This window comes from Sciurus vulgaris, assembly GCF_902686455.1.
Source record: "Sciurus vulgaris genome assembly, chromosome: 5".
In the NCBI taxonomy this organism is placed as follows: Eukaryota; Metazoa; Chordata; class Mammalia; order Rodentia; family Sciuridae; genus Sciurus; species Sciurus vulgaris.
Window position 1 is genome coordinate 60,271,191 of NC_136465.1, and position 17,977 is coordinate 60,289,167.

At 38.5% G+C, this 17,977-nt stretch overlaps 1 protein-coding gene across 1 annotated transcript in view; it reads left to right on the forward strand.

Moving 5' to 3' along the window:
* Positions 1-13,392, forward strand: part of FUT10 (fucosyltransferase 10) — a 189,220-nt gene extending 175,828 nt beyond the window's left edge. The window contains exon 5 of the mRNA XM_079140667.1: positions 13,146-13,392. Coding sequence (XP_078996793.1) covers positions 13,146-13,245 — 100 coding nt within the window. The 3' untranslated portion in view covers positions 13,246-13,392. The remainder of the gene's footprint in view (positions 1-13,145) is intronic.
* The last annotated feature ends 4,585 nt before the right edge of the window (positions 13,393-17,977 follow it).

A 17,977-nucleotide genomic window follows, 5' to 3' on the forward strand; every position in this document is an offset into this window, starting at 1 on the left:
AATCTCAGCTAGTCCAAGGAACTATAATAGGGGCAGATTCTTCATTATCCTTAAAGACTATGAGAGACAGTTTAGCTAGAATGTAGTGAGTGGGGAGGAGTGAGTCAAAATAGGGTGCAAGGCCTAAACAAGAAGGAAAACCAAGCACAATCTTCCTGGCTGTGTTGTTGAGTTTAAGCATTAATACAAGGGAAATGGAGAATGAATTAAAGGGAAGGCAAAGGGTAAATCTCCTTCCCTCCCTCTATCCTTCTATCCCTTCCTCTCTCTCTCCTTTGAATTCATTTCCTTCCTCCCTTCCTCAGGTACTTAATGAAAGTTTACTAGGTGCCAGTATTCTCTTAGCACTTAGACATAATGAGCTAAATGAGGGAGAACAAGAAATTTAGCACTGGACCCTACTGTTCTAGTCAGGACACTGCTGTGATCCCATGTAGAGTGGCAGTGACCTGATCAAGGAATGACAGTGGGGGAAAAAAAATCAATGGCTTTAACCCCCGTCTTCATCTTTTTCTACCCCACACAGTTCTTAACACTTCCACTACCGGAATTTCATTCAGCTCCTCATCACAGAAAATTGTTCATTTAACCATCATTCCTGGTTCCGGATGCTATCCGATTCCATATCTCATCAACAGAAAATGATGATGATGAGAAAAGCAAGAGAGGCTGAAACCACAAATCAATACATGAATTAGAACATGAATCAAAGGAAAAGAAAAAATGTTAGGGAAGAATGGATGATGGCAGAAACCCAGCATCAATGTGCCTTCTGAAAGGGAATGGATGAGGGCTCAGGAAAGATAGATGAAACTGGTCCATCTGGAGAGATTAGGTTTAGGACTTTGTAAACTTGAGTTCCCCATTAATTCATCTCAAAAGAGATGGTGGGTTGAATCTTGGGACGTCCACCTTAGCTTTAATGAAAAGGGCATGTATAATTGGGAATGAAGACTCTAGAAGGTCAAAAGGGGACACTTTCCCATGGGTTTCCTCTCTTGTAGCCACTAACTACATGTGACTCTTGAGCACTTAATAATCTGTCTAATTTGAATTCTAATATACTACAAGCATAAACTACACTTGGTTTTTTTAGTATAAAAATAAGAATAGAAAACATCCCAGTAATGGTTTTTGTATTGATTTTCTGCTGACATGCTATTTTGGTATTGAGGTAAATAATAAAATTAACTTCATCTATTCCCATTTACTGTTTCTAAATATGGCTATTAAATTTTTAAATGACACATGTAGTTCTCATTATATTTCTATTGAATAGATAGCATTATGGTAGATAAAAATAGGAATCAACACATGTTGAGCACCTAATGTGTTCCAGACATTGCTCTAAGCATGCTGCATATAACTTCTAACTTGAATACACATAACAAACTTAAATGTATGAACTGATAGTTTCATTAAAAAATAAACCAAGGTATAGAGGGATTGAGTAATTTGTTTAAGCTCATACAATTGGATAGTAGTACAGCTGGGATTCCAGTCTGGTCAGGTTGACTCCAGAGTTCACCTCACTGTTCTATTTGGGTATTAAGTCGAGAGTTGCTAGGCATTTTAAGGATTTGATGACTTTATGTATTAATTAATAGTTTTAAGTTGTAAGAAACAAAGACCCACTCAGGTTCCCCAAGCTGAATGCAGTTTATTATTAGGATAAAGAATAAGCAAAAAGCCCTAGCAATGTTAATATCAGGTTTTATGGGGAACTGGAACCTTATTCAGGATACCATAGTGATTCCAATATAGTCATACTCCTCCTAATGATGTTTTGGTCAATGAAAGACTGCATATACAGTGGTGGCAACATAAGGTTATAACGGATCTGAAACAATTCCTGTCGACTAGTAATATTGTAACACAGTGTGTTCATGTTTGTTCAGCTACTGAACTGCCAATCCTATAAAAGTATAGTACACACAATTATGTTCAGTATATAATACTTGATGTTATTAAAAAAACCACCATTTTATGTATTTATTATAATTTATATCATTATTTTAATTAGCTGTTTACTACCATGACTAAAGAACCTGACCAGAACAATTATAGAGGAGGAAAAGTTTATTTGAGGGCTCACAGTTTCAGAGGTCTTAGTCCATAGAAGGCCGCTTCATTCCTCAAGACTTGAGATGAGGCAGAACATCATGGTGCAAGAGTGTGGCAGAGGGAAGCAGCTCACATCATCAGGAAGCAGAGAGAGTCTCCATTCTTGAGATATAGACTATATACCCCATAGCCACACCCCAATTCCCAGCTCCTCCAGCCACATGCTACCACTTCAGTTACCACTCAGTTAATCCCTATCAGGAATTAAATCACTGATTGAGTTAGGACTCTTACAACCCAATCATTTCTCCTCTGAACCTTCTTGCATTGTCTTACACATGAGCTTTTGGGGGACAGCTCACATCCAAACCATTACAACCATTATTTTAGATTATGCTCTATTCATAAAAAATAAGTTTACTGTCAAACAATATGCTGGGTTCAGTGACGACAGATGCATAATCTCTGTTTATTCTTTGCTTGATTGTATCATTTATTCTTGTGCTTGATTTAATAACTTTTTTTTCCTCAAGAACTCTAAACATATAAATCACTGCTAATGTGGCCTGAAAGAAGTCACATCAAAGGACTGATCTGTAAACAAAATTAAAAGTGACTATGGACTGTGAAGGTGGAAAATCAGTGGTGTTCAGACATGTCCCATTCGACCATAGCTATGGTCCTGAAGAACAAGAGCAAAGTGACAGAAGCCATGAAGGGATCTGCTTCATTGAAGTCAGCAAGACTAGTAAAAACTTGAGAAGGGCCTAGGTTAGATATGGTGGGACTTTTAATGACCTGGATTGAAGACCAGGCAGAGAAGTGTATCTCTCTCAGCACCATGGCAATTCACAGTCAAAGCAAAAAAGAAAATGCTGGAACCAACCAGGATGTTGAATTTACCACTAGCTCCGGGTGGTATAAATAATTCAAGAATCATTATTCATTACCTAATGTGAAAGTGAGTGATGAGTCTGTGAGAACTGAAGTGAAGCTGGCTGGAGAATTATTGTAAATGCTATATAAGCTGATGGTGGAGGAAAATTATTTGCCAGAGAAATCTGGTGAGAGCAACCCAGCAGAGCAAATCAGAGTCTTATGACAGAGCAAGAGGCTATACCATATAGCTGGGTGTGTCGTAGGCCATTTCATCTAGATATGTGTAAGAACTCTCTGATGCTTGCACAAATGATGAATTAGCCCAATAATACATTTCTCAGAACATGTGCCATCATTAAGTGACGCTTCGCTGTATAAGATAGTGCTTCCAAGTAACTGTTCTTGGATCTTAAATTCTTTTTGTCTCTTTCTTAATCTATGATGGACTTATTTTCTCATGGTTTTTACTTCCTTAAGACTTCCACTAATTGACTTCTCTCAGCATATTTCTTATTTGGCTTCTGTTTATCTTGGTTGTTGGTAAGATTTGTATTTTGAGTTTCAATCCATAGGCACCTGGGTTGATGAGACCAGACTCTTTCCAATACAGATTGGTTCTAGTAGGCAGAATTTTCTGCTAGACTCCCTCATAAGTCACAGGCCTTCTTTGTGTTCAGTTATATTTGGGATAGCATACATACTGGTTGGCCGTTATGAATACTGTTCCAAGATCATATGACCCACATCATGATACAATAGCAAGATTTATTTGTTATGCCATTAAGTGCATTTAGTCACATTCATTCATTCATTAAATATTTATTGAGTGTCTACTCTGTGACAGGCACTGTTTTTTGGCACATGGAATTAATTTATGAAAAAATGGACAAAGATCCCTGCTCTCATGGACCTTACGTTCTAGCCAAGGGAGGCAAACAATAACTTAGAAGCCTAATAAGTAAAGTATAAAATTTGTTAGAAGGTGATAAGGGTTATGGAAAAGAAATTAAAAAAGAATAAAGAATTCAGGAGTATTGCTACTGTGGAAAAAATAACTTGAGGTTTTTCATATCATGATTAGGGCAGGCCTCATGGAGAGGTAAGATTTGTGAAAAGACATAAAGGAAGAGGGGGAGTTAGATTATAAATGAGTTAGAGGAAGAACATCAGGCAGATGAAAAGATTTGAGGAACAAGGGGGTTGGGACTCCTGGAGCAGAATGAGGGAAAGGAAGAGATGTAGGAGATGAGAAAAAAGAGGTCAAATCAGGAAATAGTTTTGTAGGCCTTTGCAAAGCTTTTACTACAATGAAATGGGGGTAATCACAAGGTTTTCAGCAAAGAAGCAACATTATCAGACTTACCTTCTAAAAATACTCTGGATGTTGGTTTACAAGTAGATGGTTAGTGGATAAGCATGGAGGCAAGCTGTTCAAAGTTTGTTGTAATGCTCCAAACCAGAGATGAAGTTTATGTGTGCTTGGATATTAGGAATGAGGGAATGAGAAGTGTCTAGTTCTGGACATGTTTTAAAGCTAAAATCAAAGAATTTCCTTAAACATTGAATTGATGAAATAGAAGACTGAAGTCAAAGATAATTCCAAGTCTTTGGCATGAACTATTCATTGGTAGGATGGAATTATCATTGAAAGACAAGAAAAGCTACGGTGACTTCCTTGGGATGTAGGGAAGGACAAGTTCAGTTTTGGATACATTGGATTGATATGCAAGTGAACAGACTGAGGGAGCAGTGGATATATGAGGTTGGTATTTGCAAGGGAGGTCTGGGTTAAAAATATACATCTGAGAGCTGTCAGGTTACAGATAGCATTGATTCTCATTGCTTTAAATACTATCATCAAAATGGTGAAGGCAGATAGAAAAGAGGACCAAGGACTGAAACCTGGGGTATTCAAACATTAAAGTTTCATATAGAACAAAGAGAACTCACTGGTGATATACAAAGCAAAACAAAAACAAACAACCCCCTGCCCCCACCCCAGAATGTGGTATCCTGAAAACTGGGTGAAGGGAGTGTATTAGGAAGGAAACAGTGAGCAACTGGATGAATTATCCTAATTGGTTAAGTAAGAATAGGACTGAGACCACTATATTTTACAATGTGTAAGTCATTGGTGACTTGATTAGAGAAGTTTTGGTGGAGTTGGGTCTTAGTGGATGCTTATTGGTGTGGACTGAAGAGGCAATGATGCTATGGTTGAGTATGTCCCCCACAGGTTATGCATAAGATCCTTAATCCTATCAATACTGAGAGGGGTGTCCTAGTAAGAGCTGATTAGGTTATGAGGGCAGAGTCCTCATGGATTAACATCATTATCACAGAAATGTGTTAGTTATCACAAGAGTGCGCTTATTTTAAAAATGGCAGTGGTCCCCTTTGGCTTGTTTGAGCTTTCTCATACAGTCTCTTGCCCTTCTGCCTTCCACTCTGGGATGATGCAACACGAAACTCTTACCAGATACTGAAACCATATTCTTGGACCTCCAAGACTCCAGAAACATGAACCAAATAAATCTCTATTCCTTATAAATTACCTAGTCTCAGGTATTCTGTTATGGTAGCAGAAAAAGGGTCAAAACAAATGAGAGGAAACGAAGAGACAGTACAGATCACTCATGAGATTTTGCTATGAAGGGTAATAAAGAAATTAAGTATAAGTTGGTGGGGAAAAGCAGAATCAAGAGGTTTTATTTTTTTCTTTTCTAAGATAAAATAAGGTCTTATCTATTAGTGTTCTGATTGAAATGATTCAGTAGAGAGTGAAAAGTACACAATGAAGGAGAAAAAGAAAAATTCAGGAGTGAAGACCTGGAGTAGGTAGAGAGGATGGGATCTGATGCCCATGTGGAAGATGTGGTTTTTATACAGCAAACTTAAGAAGTTCATTCATCAATAGGTGGGAAGGTGGGAGATGTGTGGAAGTCTGTGGAAGGTCCCTTTTCTGAGTGAATGGGAAGTAATGTCATCAGTTGTGAGTAAGGATGGTGGAGGGGGTGTGCATTTTAGTAAATAACAGAAAGTTTGGAATAATCTTTCAGGAAAATGGGAGATACTGTGCTAGACAGTGATAGAATTCCATCCAAAGAAAAGCCAGAATTCTCTAAGAAAAAGTGAGTGCTTTCTTTCTTTTTTAAAATAGTTATAAAACTCACCAGCTATTTGTTTGAAACATGTCAGGTGGGGTTGTTGGCAAAGAACTAGGTGAGAGCTTTTCAAAGGCTGAGCCAGAGATGGGTATCAATAATTAAAACAGGCAGGTCATTTATCTCCTTTATTACACTTCTAGTAAATGCTTAATTAGGAGAAGGGGGTGGGGAGCAAGGCCCCAGCAGAATTTAAAGACCTGGAACAAGGTCATTCTGTAGAACTTAGCGACCTGGCTGTGGCCTGGTCCATGATAGAAATAGATGAGCAGCCCTCTCACTGATCACAGCGTGAAATGAAGAAGCACTCCAAATGTTCCGCCTGCAGAGCTGTTGTATTAAACTTTATTTCCAAGTCAGGACCTTATATAGCCTCTAAATATGATAGAAAAATTTATAAAAAGATCTAGGGTGGAAATAATGAGGCTAGGATGTTTGCTCATGGTTTACCTCCCCTGATAAACCAGAATGTCACCATTATGATTTCCAGGGGGCTTGACTTTCAATATAAGAAGTAAAGTCATATCAGAGGACTGGGTATTATGAGAAAAACCCACTCTAATTCCCTCCAGAGAAAATGGGAGTGATTCTCAAGTTCTATTTTATTTTGGGACATAGTAAAATTACACTAACAGACTTCTGGTAATATAAAGTCTCCAGCATATTTCTGGGACTGAATGTATAATTACATATCTCACACCTCAGCCTTCTAAAAATTTTAACCCCATTTAAGAAGTAAATGAACATGGATTCTATGGGCAATGATGTTTTAGTTTCTCTGGTCTTTTCAACCTTGCTCTTACAGTCTTGTTAGACTAAAATCTGGGCTCTAAGACTCGTCCCCCAGAGCTGAGCCTGGCTCAAAAACTGTGGAGGAGTCAGTTGTGCACCTGGTTCATTTATGATAGAGAAAGCATCTGTTTTCTTTCCTCCAGGAATGAAAGTACAAGTCAACTTCTCTAGTGCTATAACTTCATTTGTCATCTTCATCTGTTTTAAATCAAAAGTGTGGAAACCATCTGTCAATCACCAACAGGATATCTACCACTCAGGAATGAGTTAGTGACCTCAGATTTGAGCTGCCCATCACATTGAACCTTTCAAAGGCTCAGTGAAACAAAGCATAAATCAGAAGGACATTCAGTTCTTTAGGCATTCAATTAAAATGCTGGAATTTATCAAGAGCTCAAATTAAAAAAAAAGGAGACCTATTGATACTGTAGTTCCTGGACTACATTTTTGCCAAGAATCCACCTTTTAATTCAACTGGTATTTGCTGAGTACCCACTAGGCATCAAGTATTACTGTAAATAATAATAGTACTTCTGTTTACTTTGGCTTTTAGATAAAGGTTAGTGAGAGGAACCTCCCCAAGTTAGGTTTCACTCGGTCTCGGTATGTGACTTACCTTTCAGAACTGGAAAGAGATTGACATTTGTATGTTGATTAGGGTCATCCTTTTCTCATAAGTGGAATAGATGACCACCATTTGTTAACAAAACCCCCACAAACCTTCAAAAATTACTCATCCAGTGGTAAAATTCCTATCATTAAGAAAAGAAAACTTCACTTGCTTGAGCTAGTGTACTGACTCATGAATTTTTTAAAAGCGTAAATATCGCCAGGAGAATAGCTGACTCTCTGACTCTATTTTCACTATTTAGACTTTCCTGGATAATTAGATATTCTTCTGGAGAGCAAACAGGGGGTGGGGGAAGGAGAGGTGTGTCCTGAAGGAGTAAGACACCACACTTGGAAGTTGTTTTGAAGGGTGTAGGGGCTTGGTTAAGGAAAGGTATCATGACAGAGCATATTGAGAAGATGCCTAACTATGCTGAGAGATGTAAGAAAAAAGCAATGAGGAAGTGGTGCAAAGGGGATGAATTTATATGAAGATTTATATAAATATGAATTGATATGAAGATTGCATTTTATTACTCAACAATTTGTCCTTGGGCTACTTCTTGACCTGAGTCCTTCCTAATGATAGACTTTCTGAATTGACAGCCATGCTCAACACTCAAAGTGGTTTCTGTAAATATTAGGGTTTGAGAACTTAGGAATCAGGATCAGTTTCAAACCCTAAATTTACTATTTCTTGTTCATCCTTGGGCAAGTTACAGAGCCTCTTGGAGCCTCAGTTCACAATCTATGACAAGGGATGATACACCAGAACCTTGATGTTGGAGAGGGACATACTGTGAGGCCTCCATGAATCCTCACATTTAGAGATACTATTCTGGCATGCTGTTGACCTTTCAAGTTTCAATAAATTGTAACAGTAAAATTTTAATGAGCATATTTTTAATATTTAATTTGAGAAGTTTGTGGATCACTACCACAATGAAAATAAAGACCATAACCATTATCTCCAAAGTTTTTTTCATATCTACCTTTCAATCCCTTCTTTCTGACTTTCCAAGCTTTCCACCCTCCACCATATCCACACATTAAAATTTAAGTTAACCTTTAGATTCGTAATGAGAATAATCCATATTGGCATCAAGTGAACAAGTTGCATTAGGATGTGGGTGCTGAGCAATTGACTAAGTTCATTCAATTTTTAAAACCTCTTTGCCACATTATATTGTCATAGTACAATTAAGTCAAATATATAACTCAACAAACTTCAGAATTTGTCTTGTACCTTGCATGCTGCTTGTGACTTGTCACAGCTGACGGCTTAATCTAGAAATGCATGGTCTATTACTCACTTCATGGGTTGTTTCAGGACAAATGCAATAATGTATATGAAAGCCCCTCATCCATAATGTGCTTTACTAACAAAAATATCATTTTTACTGTGTAAGTCACTACTTTTCCCATGAAGCTCTAATACTGCCATGCATATGAATCATTTAGCAGCACACACAGCTTCTCTCTGTTTAGTATTAATCATTGAAATTGTTAATTAAACAACCTTGTAAGGGCTCCATGGTGCTAATTGTCATGATGGAACTTTGCATTGATCTTGGGGAATAAAACTAAAATGATCACAGGGGATTCTTTCAGGGATTTTTTTCACACAGAATGCAGTGTATTCAAGTCATAATTTAGACAATATTTATAAGAATAATAGCTGACTAGGATACATGGTAAACAAAATCAACTCTGAACACTTTTCTATATTATATCTTCTGCTAAACCTCAGCGAGCACATTAAAAATTTAAAAGGCCCCTTGCCCCATGAGAGTTGTATGATAGGCCAAGGGCAATAAAATGTAGTGCACAACATGAAGATATCAGGGGTGTTTATCCACCTTGGTTAAACATAATCTGGGCTACTCCCTGAGTCTGCAATGTCATAGAGTGAATTTTTTTTTTTAAATCTCAGAAGGTAAAATGAGGGGCCGTAGCTTAGTGGTAGAGTGCTTGCCTTGTACATGTGAGGCACTGGGTTTGATCCTCAGTACCACATAAAATTAAATAAATAAAGATATTGTGTCCACGCACAACTAAAAAATATTTTAAAAGAAAAGGTAAAATGAACCCATTTACAACAGTAATTGTGCTTCAAGGATTTCTTCTTGATCTAAGAAAGTAATATGTATAAAGTGCAAAAACCCTTCCTCAAGCATCAGAGTTTGGATTCTGGCTACTCTTATAGTAGAAATCTATGGTTGGGGAATTTGTGGGAAAAAGATTAGGGGGCTGAAAATGCACCAGAGGATAGGTTTATTTTCCAAAATTCTTGTTATAGACACTTAAATATATAGAAAAATGAAATGGAAAGACTAGATAGGAGAATGTCAGAGACCTTAAAATAGCAATAAAATATCTCTTAAAATAGTAATAATGAATACTGTGCAGCACATTTCAATTTAGCTTGCTTGCAGAGATGATTTCCTGAAGATGTATGGGTGGAGAAGGGAAAGGAGGTAAATTATAATTGAGGAGGGCATCATCAGCACCTCCTCCTCCATCTCTTGTGTGTGCACATTCCAAGGTCTGATCTGGAAGGCGAATCCTGTAGTTTTGCTTTAGTGGTAGGCTTGCAGCTCTGCAGCAGCAGGAATATGCTATACGAAGGACTCCAGGCTCTTGAGGGCCCTTTCTCATCCTTTGCAAAGAAAATGTATTGCTCAGAATGAGTAGTCTGTTGAAAAGATGGCTTTGTTTTTCTTTATAGGTTGTGGTTAGTCCTTCACATGCAATCTTTTTTGAGTTTTGCTTTTATGTGTGTTCCAAGTGGAGTCTTCAAGCGCTAAGTTTTAATCGATGGATTTCTTTGGAAGGTGTTGTTCTTTTCCAGTATCCTTCATGAAATGCGATCTGTCTCCTTTGCTAACCTCTAGGAAGGGTTGGGTGATGGGCAGATGGCTTTCTAACATGGGGGTCTCCACATGCTCAGTGTCTGCATTATTACCAAAAGTCATCAGTCATGACCAGGAAAGCAATTTAAAGCCCCTTTGTCAGAAAGAGCACTTGTGAAATAACAATGAAGCTTCTTTCTAGCATTCTCTATCTACCAAGCCATTTTTTCCTTTTTTTTTTTTTTTTTTTTTTTTGGTACTGGGGATTGAACTCAGGGACCCTTGACCGCTGAGCCACATCCCCAGCCCTATTTTGTATTTTATTTAGAAACAGGGTCTCACTGAGTTGCTTAGCACCTCACCATTGTTGAGGCTGACTTTGAACTCATGATCCTCCTGTTTCAGCCTCCCAGCCACTGGGATTACAGGTGTGTGTCACTGTGCCCAGTCATCTATCAAGTCATTTCTAAAAGCTTTCCTACATTATCTCATTTAATACCCTGTCTGATGAATGTGGCAGTGCTTGATATTTCCTCAGTTTTACATTTGATGAAGGGAATATCAGAAAGGAAAAGCAACTTACATAGAACCTTATGCTGAGTGGCAAAATAGGGGTCTGTATATTGCATTTTGATTAAAAGCCTGTCCCTCTTAACCCATGTATCAGGCTGCTTCCTGGTGTATCATTAGTCAACACCATATCCTTCCTGGAATCACAAATCCCATGCCTGGTGTTACTCTCTGAGTCACTGCCCAGTAGTGACATTTCTGGGACATTACAATTCAATTATTTCATGAATTACTGAAGCACCATAGAGTATGATACAGAGTTATCTATGCCCTAGAGAGAAAAACACAAAAGAAGGTGAGTACCCCCATGGATCTGCCTGGTTTCACAAGATACTTATAAGACAACTTTACATTGATATAGAGTGACTTTTTTGCAATTATTCACAATTCAACTGGTTGTAAAAAATGTATACGGAAGTAAATCTTAAAAAAAAAAAAGACAGTTTAGGGTCTGCTCGCGTTAATAATTGCTGATTATTTAAAGAGAAAGAACATCAATTAAATGACCTAATTGAGGTTCTGCCACATTTTATAATTGCTCTTGGACTTACTTGGTCCTGTCCTGATAGTAGAGGAATAATGATAATGATAGCTTTATTTCTGGTTTCACATAAGCTCTGTCTTATGTTTTACTTAGTCTCTGGTCTCACTTTTCTTACAACCACACTATACTTCATATACCACAATAAGCCTCTGGGATTCATTTTCACAAGGTAAGTGAATAAATAAACTCTATTTCCTAGCTCTTTTAGAGAATAAATGAGATAACATTCAAATGCTTTCAAAACAATAAAATGCTATATAAAGCACTATAGCTGCCATTTATTCTTCTTTCCTAGAATGTGCTTTCCTCTAATCTGTGCCTAACAAGTTTTCTTTCTTTTTCTCAAATATCCTATATTTGTTCAGGTTCTACTTACTTCCAATTTTGGGGGGATAAAAATTTATTGTTCTTTGATTTAAACCAATGAGTCTATGTGTGCTCATGTCTGTTTTCTTGACCTCCCCCATTATCATAATGATTTTCTTCCTAGAGATTCTTCCTTTTTTAAGCTCATATCCTAGCCTTACTTTCTGGCAAGATTTAAGTCATCCTCTGATCTTTCTCATTCTATGTTTGATTACACTTTAATCATTTTATCTCCATTCACTTATAGAAAGGGAACCATTACTTATTTTCTGTGATCAGAATATAATCAGGTTTTCACCCTTTGGTGATTCAATATTGTTGGGAAATCATTCTGTTTATGAGTCTGTCACAGAACAATGCATCTCAGTCTGTGCAATTCTCTGCAAAAGAACCCAAAAGGGCAATATGACTTGAGAAAGTACTCTAATCGACACACTTTTCTCTTTATCATTCATGATTTTCCCAGGTAAAGTAACATATTGTGTCATTAAGTCTCAAAGGAAATGAACAGAAGGGCAATTCCTCATGCAGGCGAGGAAATTGAGATTATTATATTCTTTGTGGTCAAATGCTTAAAAATGACTAATGCTTTTACTCTGTATCTTCTTAATAAACCCAAGGACACTTCTTAGTATTATAAGAACTTTTTTATTTGTAATATGAATAAATACAAATACAATTAAATCATAATAATGTACAGTGTGTCTGAAATCATATGTACTCAAAATTGGTAAGAAAGTCAAATTGGAGAGTTTAAAAATGCAATTAAAAATCTGTTAAATCGTGAATTTATTCTCCTACCATGACTCAAAAGTAATTGCACAAGTGAGCAGGGAAATAGTTCTGGAAAATATTCAAAATTTCAAGTGTGAATGCTCCCCACGTGTAACTGAGCTGCTGTATTAGTTGGCAATTTGGAGATCATGTGCCCTTTTTTTTTTTTTTCACAAAGCCACAGGCACAGGCAATGCTGACAATAATTGTTTTTTGTTTGTTTGTTTGTTTGTTTGTTTTTTTAATGCTGTGATGGGTAGCTGGTTCTAAAAAGTTTAAGAGGATTCATTCACTTTGATCCCATACTCATAGCTACCTGTGTTAATTGATGCTTGGACAAAGCTAACATCTTTAAGAGAATTGTTTGACACTTTGTAAAATGAGGGCACTGAAGACGTGTGAAGCTGGGTGCTTTGGAGTGTGAACAGACCCTGGCCACTCTGGAATGCCTCTAATTGCAGGGGTGTCTCCTAGAGGGAGCTGTCCATGCTGCCAGGCACCCTCTGCTCATGCACTTCTCTCGCGCTGAAGGTGCAGGAGTGTGGGCACGTTCACCAGCCAGGCTGATAGAAGTGTTGGAGGCACAGTCAGAGCTGGGCCACTTCTGCTCATCCTTCCAGGGGGTCAGTGAAGTGACACCCACAAAGGAGATCTGGCTGCCCTGTGCTGCACTTGACATGGCAGGTAAGATTTGAGCTGAGAAGGAAGGAAGGCATAGTCCTGAAGATGGCAGAGTGAAATCAAAAGCCCCCTCCTACCAGCTCTGTAAGACGGCAAGTAACTTGATCTTTACACCTTCATTTCATCTTCTACAGAATGCAGATACTAATAGAACAACTCTTAGGGTTGGAGCAAGGATTAGTGAAAGAATTAAGCAAGACCATTAGCAGAGGGTCTGTGTTCAATAAAAATTCTCAAGTAGAAGTTATTATTTTGTAATTAGAACATTCTGGGATTTTGTCGGTTATTTGTGTATGTGTGTTTTTTTTTTTTTTTTTTTTTTGCTTCTTTGAAGGGTCCAGGCATTCACTAATATGATCCTGTACTATTGATTTTAAAATGGCTAGAGACAGATCTTCCCTTGGAAATAATAGAGTTCATAACATCAGAATTTATAGATCTCTTTTTTTAAAATTCACATCTTCTCCCTCTCTCTCTTTCTCTCTCTCTCTCTCTGCCCACATATACTTTTTATATCCATATCTACCTACCTACCTACCTGCCTATATATAACTGTGTATCAAGCTCTCTATTATCTGATTTTTGCCTACTAGTAGTATGTTTGGATCTGCTCTCTAAGTATAACCTCGGCAAGATGCTAACTTGGAACAACATGAACCATTGGGACAGGGCTCAGTTATAGTTTCCTAAGGGCTCCTTTCAGTCTAACTGGTTTCAGTATCATTATTCTTGACAAATTCCCCCTCTCTGTGTCCTCGATACAAGGAATGTAGAGGAAGAGAGCCAGTTCTGGTGTTCATTGAGGGTGAGAAGGTGAGTAGGAGGCAAACTGAGTTAGGACCCCAAGAGGATGCTTCTTGGATAGACTTGTGTCTGGGGTCAGTGGCCCAGACAGGGGATGCCCTATTTCCATGTCAAGTGGAGATTGATTTGTGCTAACAATAACAGATTCACCAGGGCAGGCCAGGCCCCATCCAGAGAAGTCCCAAGGATATGGCTTTGGCGGCTGGGGTGTATGAATCTGAGGGTGTAAACTCTCTAGTTTAGAGAGTCATAGGTTGGAGATGAATGAAATTGACACAAAGAACTCAGTCTCTTAGGAGTGGGGCACAAATAAGTTTGCTGTTACCCAGGGGCTCCAGGACCCTGGCAGTCAGTCAAAGAAAGTGCTCTGTGCCCTTGACTGGGCCTTGGGAATACCTCACAGAGTGTGGGTCTTTCTTCTCAGTCATGTGAGCCCCTAGTGAGCTTCTCAGCAAGGAAACAGTCCCCATTTCTCCTTTCCTATTCTTCTTGCCAAAAGCTTCTCATTATATTATATGCAATAAACATTATAATCATATTATGCATTTTACTTGTGGGACTATGTTATTGTACATATAATAATAATAATAAATCTGATGTAGCATTTATTATTCCCATGGAGCAACTAACGCCTCAGTAAACCTTTCCTTTTCTATTATGCTTTCTGTTTTGTCCTTTCCTAATTTTTGAAGCAAGGTGACTGTATCAGGGATTCCAGAATTAGTTAGAAACTTACTCTTCTAAATGCTTAAAAAAATTATCACTGATGACATTTAATGGATTTTTTGGGGAATATTAACATCTGACAAAATTGGGTAATAGATAAGCCCTGAGACATTCATGATAAGTGCAATAGTATCTTATGGGGGGGTTGGCTGCATTAAATCAATGACTGCTCCTTCTCTGTCACCCACAAAAGAAGAGCTTGATTTCTGTGTTAGTCAACTTTCCATTACTGTGACAAAATACTTGAGATAATCAACTTACAAGGAGGAGAGATTTATATTTTGGCTCATAGTTTCAGAGGTTTCAGTCCATGGTCACTTAGCTTCGTTGTTTTGGAGAATGCAGTGAGGCAGAACAGTAGGGCAGGACCACGAGGTGGAGCAAATCTGCTTATCTCAGAGCAGTCAGGAAGCCAGGAGAAGGAGGAAGGGGCTGAAGTCCCAAATTCCTCTTGAAGGGTAAGCCTAATGACCTAACTTCCTCCACTAGGCTCCAGCTGCTAAAAGTTCCACCACCTCCCAATAGCACCATCAGCTGGAGTCCACGCCTTCAACATTTGGGGAACATTTAAGATCCAAACTACAGTAGGTTCCCTGTTTTATAAAACAAGAACCCGAATCCTAAGCAATTGATTGAAGCAGGACTCTCCTAGGTGCTAGGCTTACTCACATTAATTCAATAGCAGGGGTATGCTGGGAAGGCAGGGGTGCGGGGAGAGGTTGGAGAATATATAGATGTAAAACTTAGAGCAGAGATGTGGGAAAAATAGTGTCAGGGCTCTCCTAGTTCCTAGTTCTCATCCCAGCAACATTCAAATCTGCCCTAAGATAAACTACTGAGTTCTTGAATTGTTAGTTTTATTTTTGCCAAAGCATTGAATTAAATAAATATTCCAGGTTAAAAAAAAAATACAGGACCACTGGCGTTTTCTTTGGTGGGAGTTAGGGCAGTGTGGGGGAGTAGGTCTCTGTTGCCCCATCCCAGCAATTACTTTACAGCTCATGCTTCAAAACTGTGTTTCCCTGGAAGATGCTTTTGAGAAAATACTTTGACCTTGAATTGGCCCTAAGGAGTTGGCCTTGAGATATATAAAATTCTAAGAAAAACAACAGCTTTCTTTTCAAAATATCAGTGTTTCCTTGTGTTGTTAGAACTGGAAACTTGATTGCACCTTTGGGGACCAATAGCTCTTTTGTTTTGGAAAAACACCCTATAGGTTTTGCAAAGTTAAAGCCCAGATCCTAGATTGGAAAGGAGACAATGAGAAGCCAAACTGCTCTAGGTGGTTATGTGGAAGGCTATCTTCCTCCTGGGTAAAATAGTATCACTAAGATTATGTGTGAGGAGAAGCCAGCTTGTGTTGACAAGTGGAAGAAAAAAATCTCTTTGCTTTCTGTTTGTGTTTTTCCCTTCCCACAGTGATGGCTAAGGAATTAACTCCAAAGGCAACCTGCCTGGATGTGAGTCCCAGCTCCACCATTGTATCAGTCAGAGCCCAGACAGGAGAGAACCACACTAGTTACCTGAACAGAGAGAACTGCAATAATAAGAATTATCAATTAGGCATACGGTTAACTGGTGACTCAGAGTTGGCAACTGGGAGGAGCAGTTATTGCTTCTAAGGCTATGGAAATAAAAGGAAGAGGTTGGAATAATTAAAATTCAGATTCCTGGAAAAGAAGACTCATGGAGATGAAACTCAGATCTCTGAGGAGGGACCATTGCTGGGCTGATACTAGGTCCTCTGAGTTCGAAGGAGGGGCCTGTGGGACCCAAATCTCCAAAGTATGGGTTCTGTTTGCATAGTGCTTGTGTCACAGTAGGAGGGTCAAAAGAGAAAGGTAGTTCTGCAAACCGTGTGTTCGAGCATGCCTGAATGCATGCACACATGTACACACATGACACCTCCTGCTGTAGTTTGTAAATCTCCACCAAAGGCCCATGTATTAAAGTCTTGGTCCCCAGCTTGCTGCTATTAAGACATGGTGGAAACTTTAAGAGGTGGGGCCTAGTGGGGTTGGGGCCTAGTAGGGTTGCGGCCTAGTGACCTAAAGACATTTAGGTCATTGAGGGGTATGCCCTCAAAGTGGATTGTGGGGCCTGGCTATTTCCTTTTCCTCTCTCTCTGTTTTTACTGCCCAGCCATAAGCTGAGTGGTTTTGCTCTGCCATGTCTTGATGTGCTTCCACAGACCCAAAGCAATGGGGCTAACCAATTATGGACTGAAAACTCTGAAACTAAATGAAAATAAACTTTTCCTATTTGTAAGCTGATTGTCTTAGGTATTTATTACAGTAATGGGAGGCCAACTAACATACCTCCCTTATGTCTTTGTAAGGGAGGAAAGGATTATTTTCTTTGCCTATTGGTGGGTCCTGGGAAGCCCCTGTGACAAAGGCAGATTAACGGGAGAAAAGTATTGTTGAACAAAATTTATGGGAGCCCATTGTTTATGGGAACTCTAAGTTCCAACAGACTGACCAACCCATAAGGGAGTCACCTGCATGAGAAGTCATGTAATCAAACTGAACTTTGAAACAAGCCAGTTTTCTAAAAAACAGAGTATTCACAGCAACCAATCAGAAGTGTACCTGAACCAGCATGATAAGGAAATTCCCTCTTCTTTTTACCCTATAAAGAAAGTAACTTTGACATGACCACCCACTTTTCATTCTTTGTTTTTCTTTCTTCAGCCTTTTTCTACTATAAAGCCAAACCTCTCTGCTCAGCTCAACAGAATACCCATCCTATTTTATAGAATGAGATGTTGCCTAATAAAGCCAATTAGTCTTTAAACTAAATTTGTTATAATTTTATCTCTTGACAGCATATAAAATTATTTAATACAAGTTTTATATGACAAAATGAAACTTCAGAAATGAAGACCCAAAGAATCAGGGAAACCTGTGTATTTTTTAATGTGAGGTTTGATGAAAAGTAGACAGCCATAGGGAAACACAACTGGACCAAAAGTGTACAATCAGCTGGGAGGAGTTCCATAAGTTTGTTTGTTCACATTCTTTTGGGCACTTCTGCATTGTTTCTTTTCTTCTAGGTATAAGAACAGTACCTCTTGAATAAAGCTCTTATGCCTGCTTCAGGGGAATACCAGAAGATTCTTCTTGGACTTCATGACCTACTTCAGGGGAGAA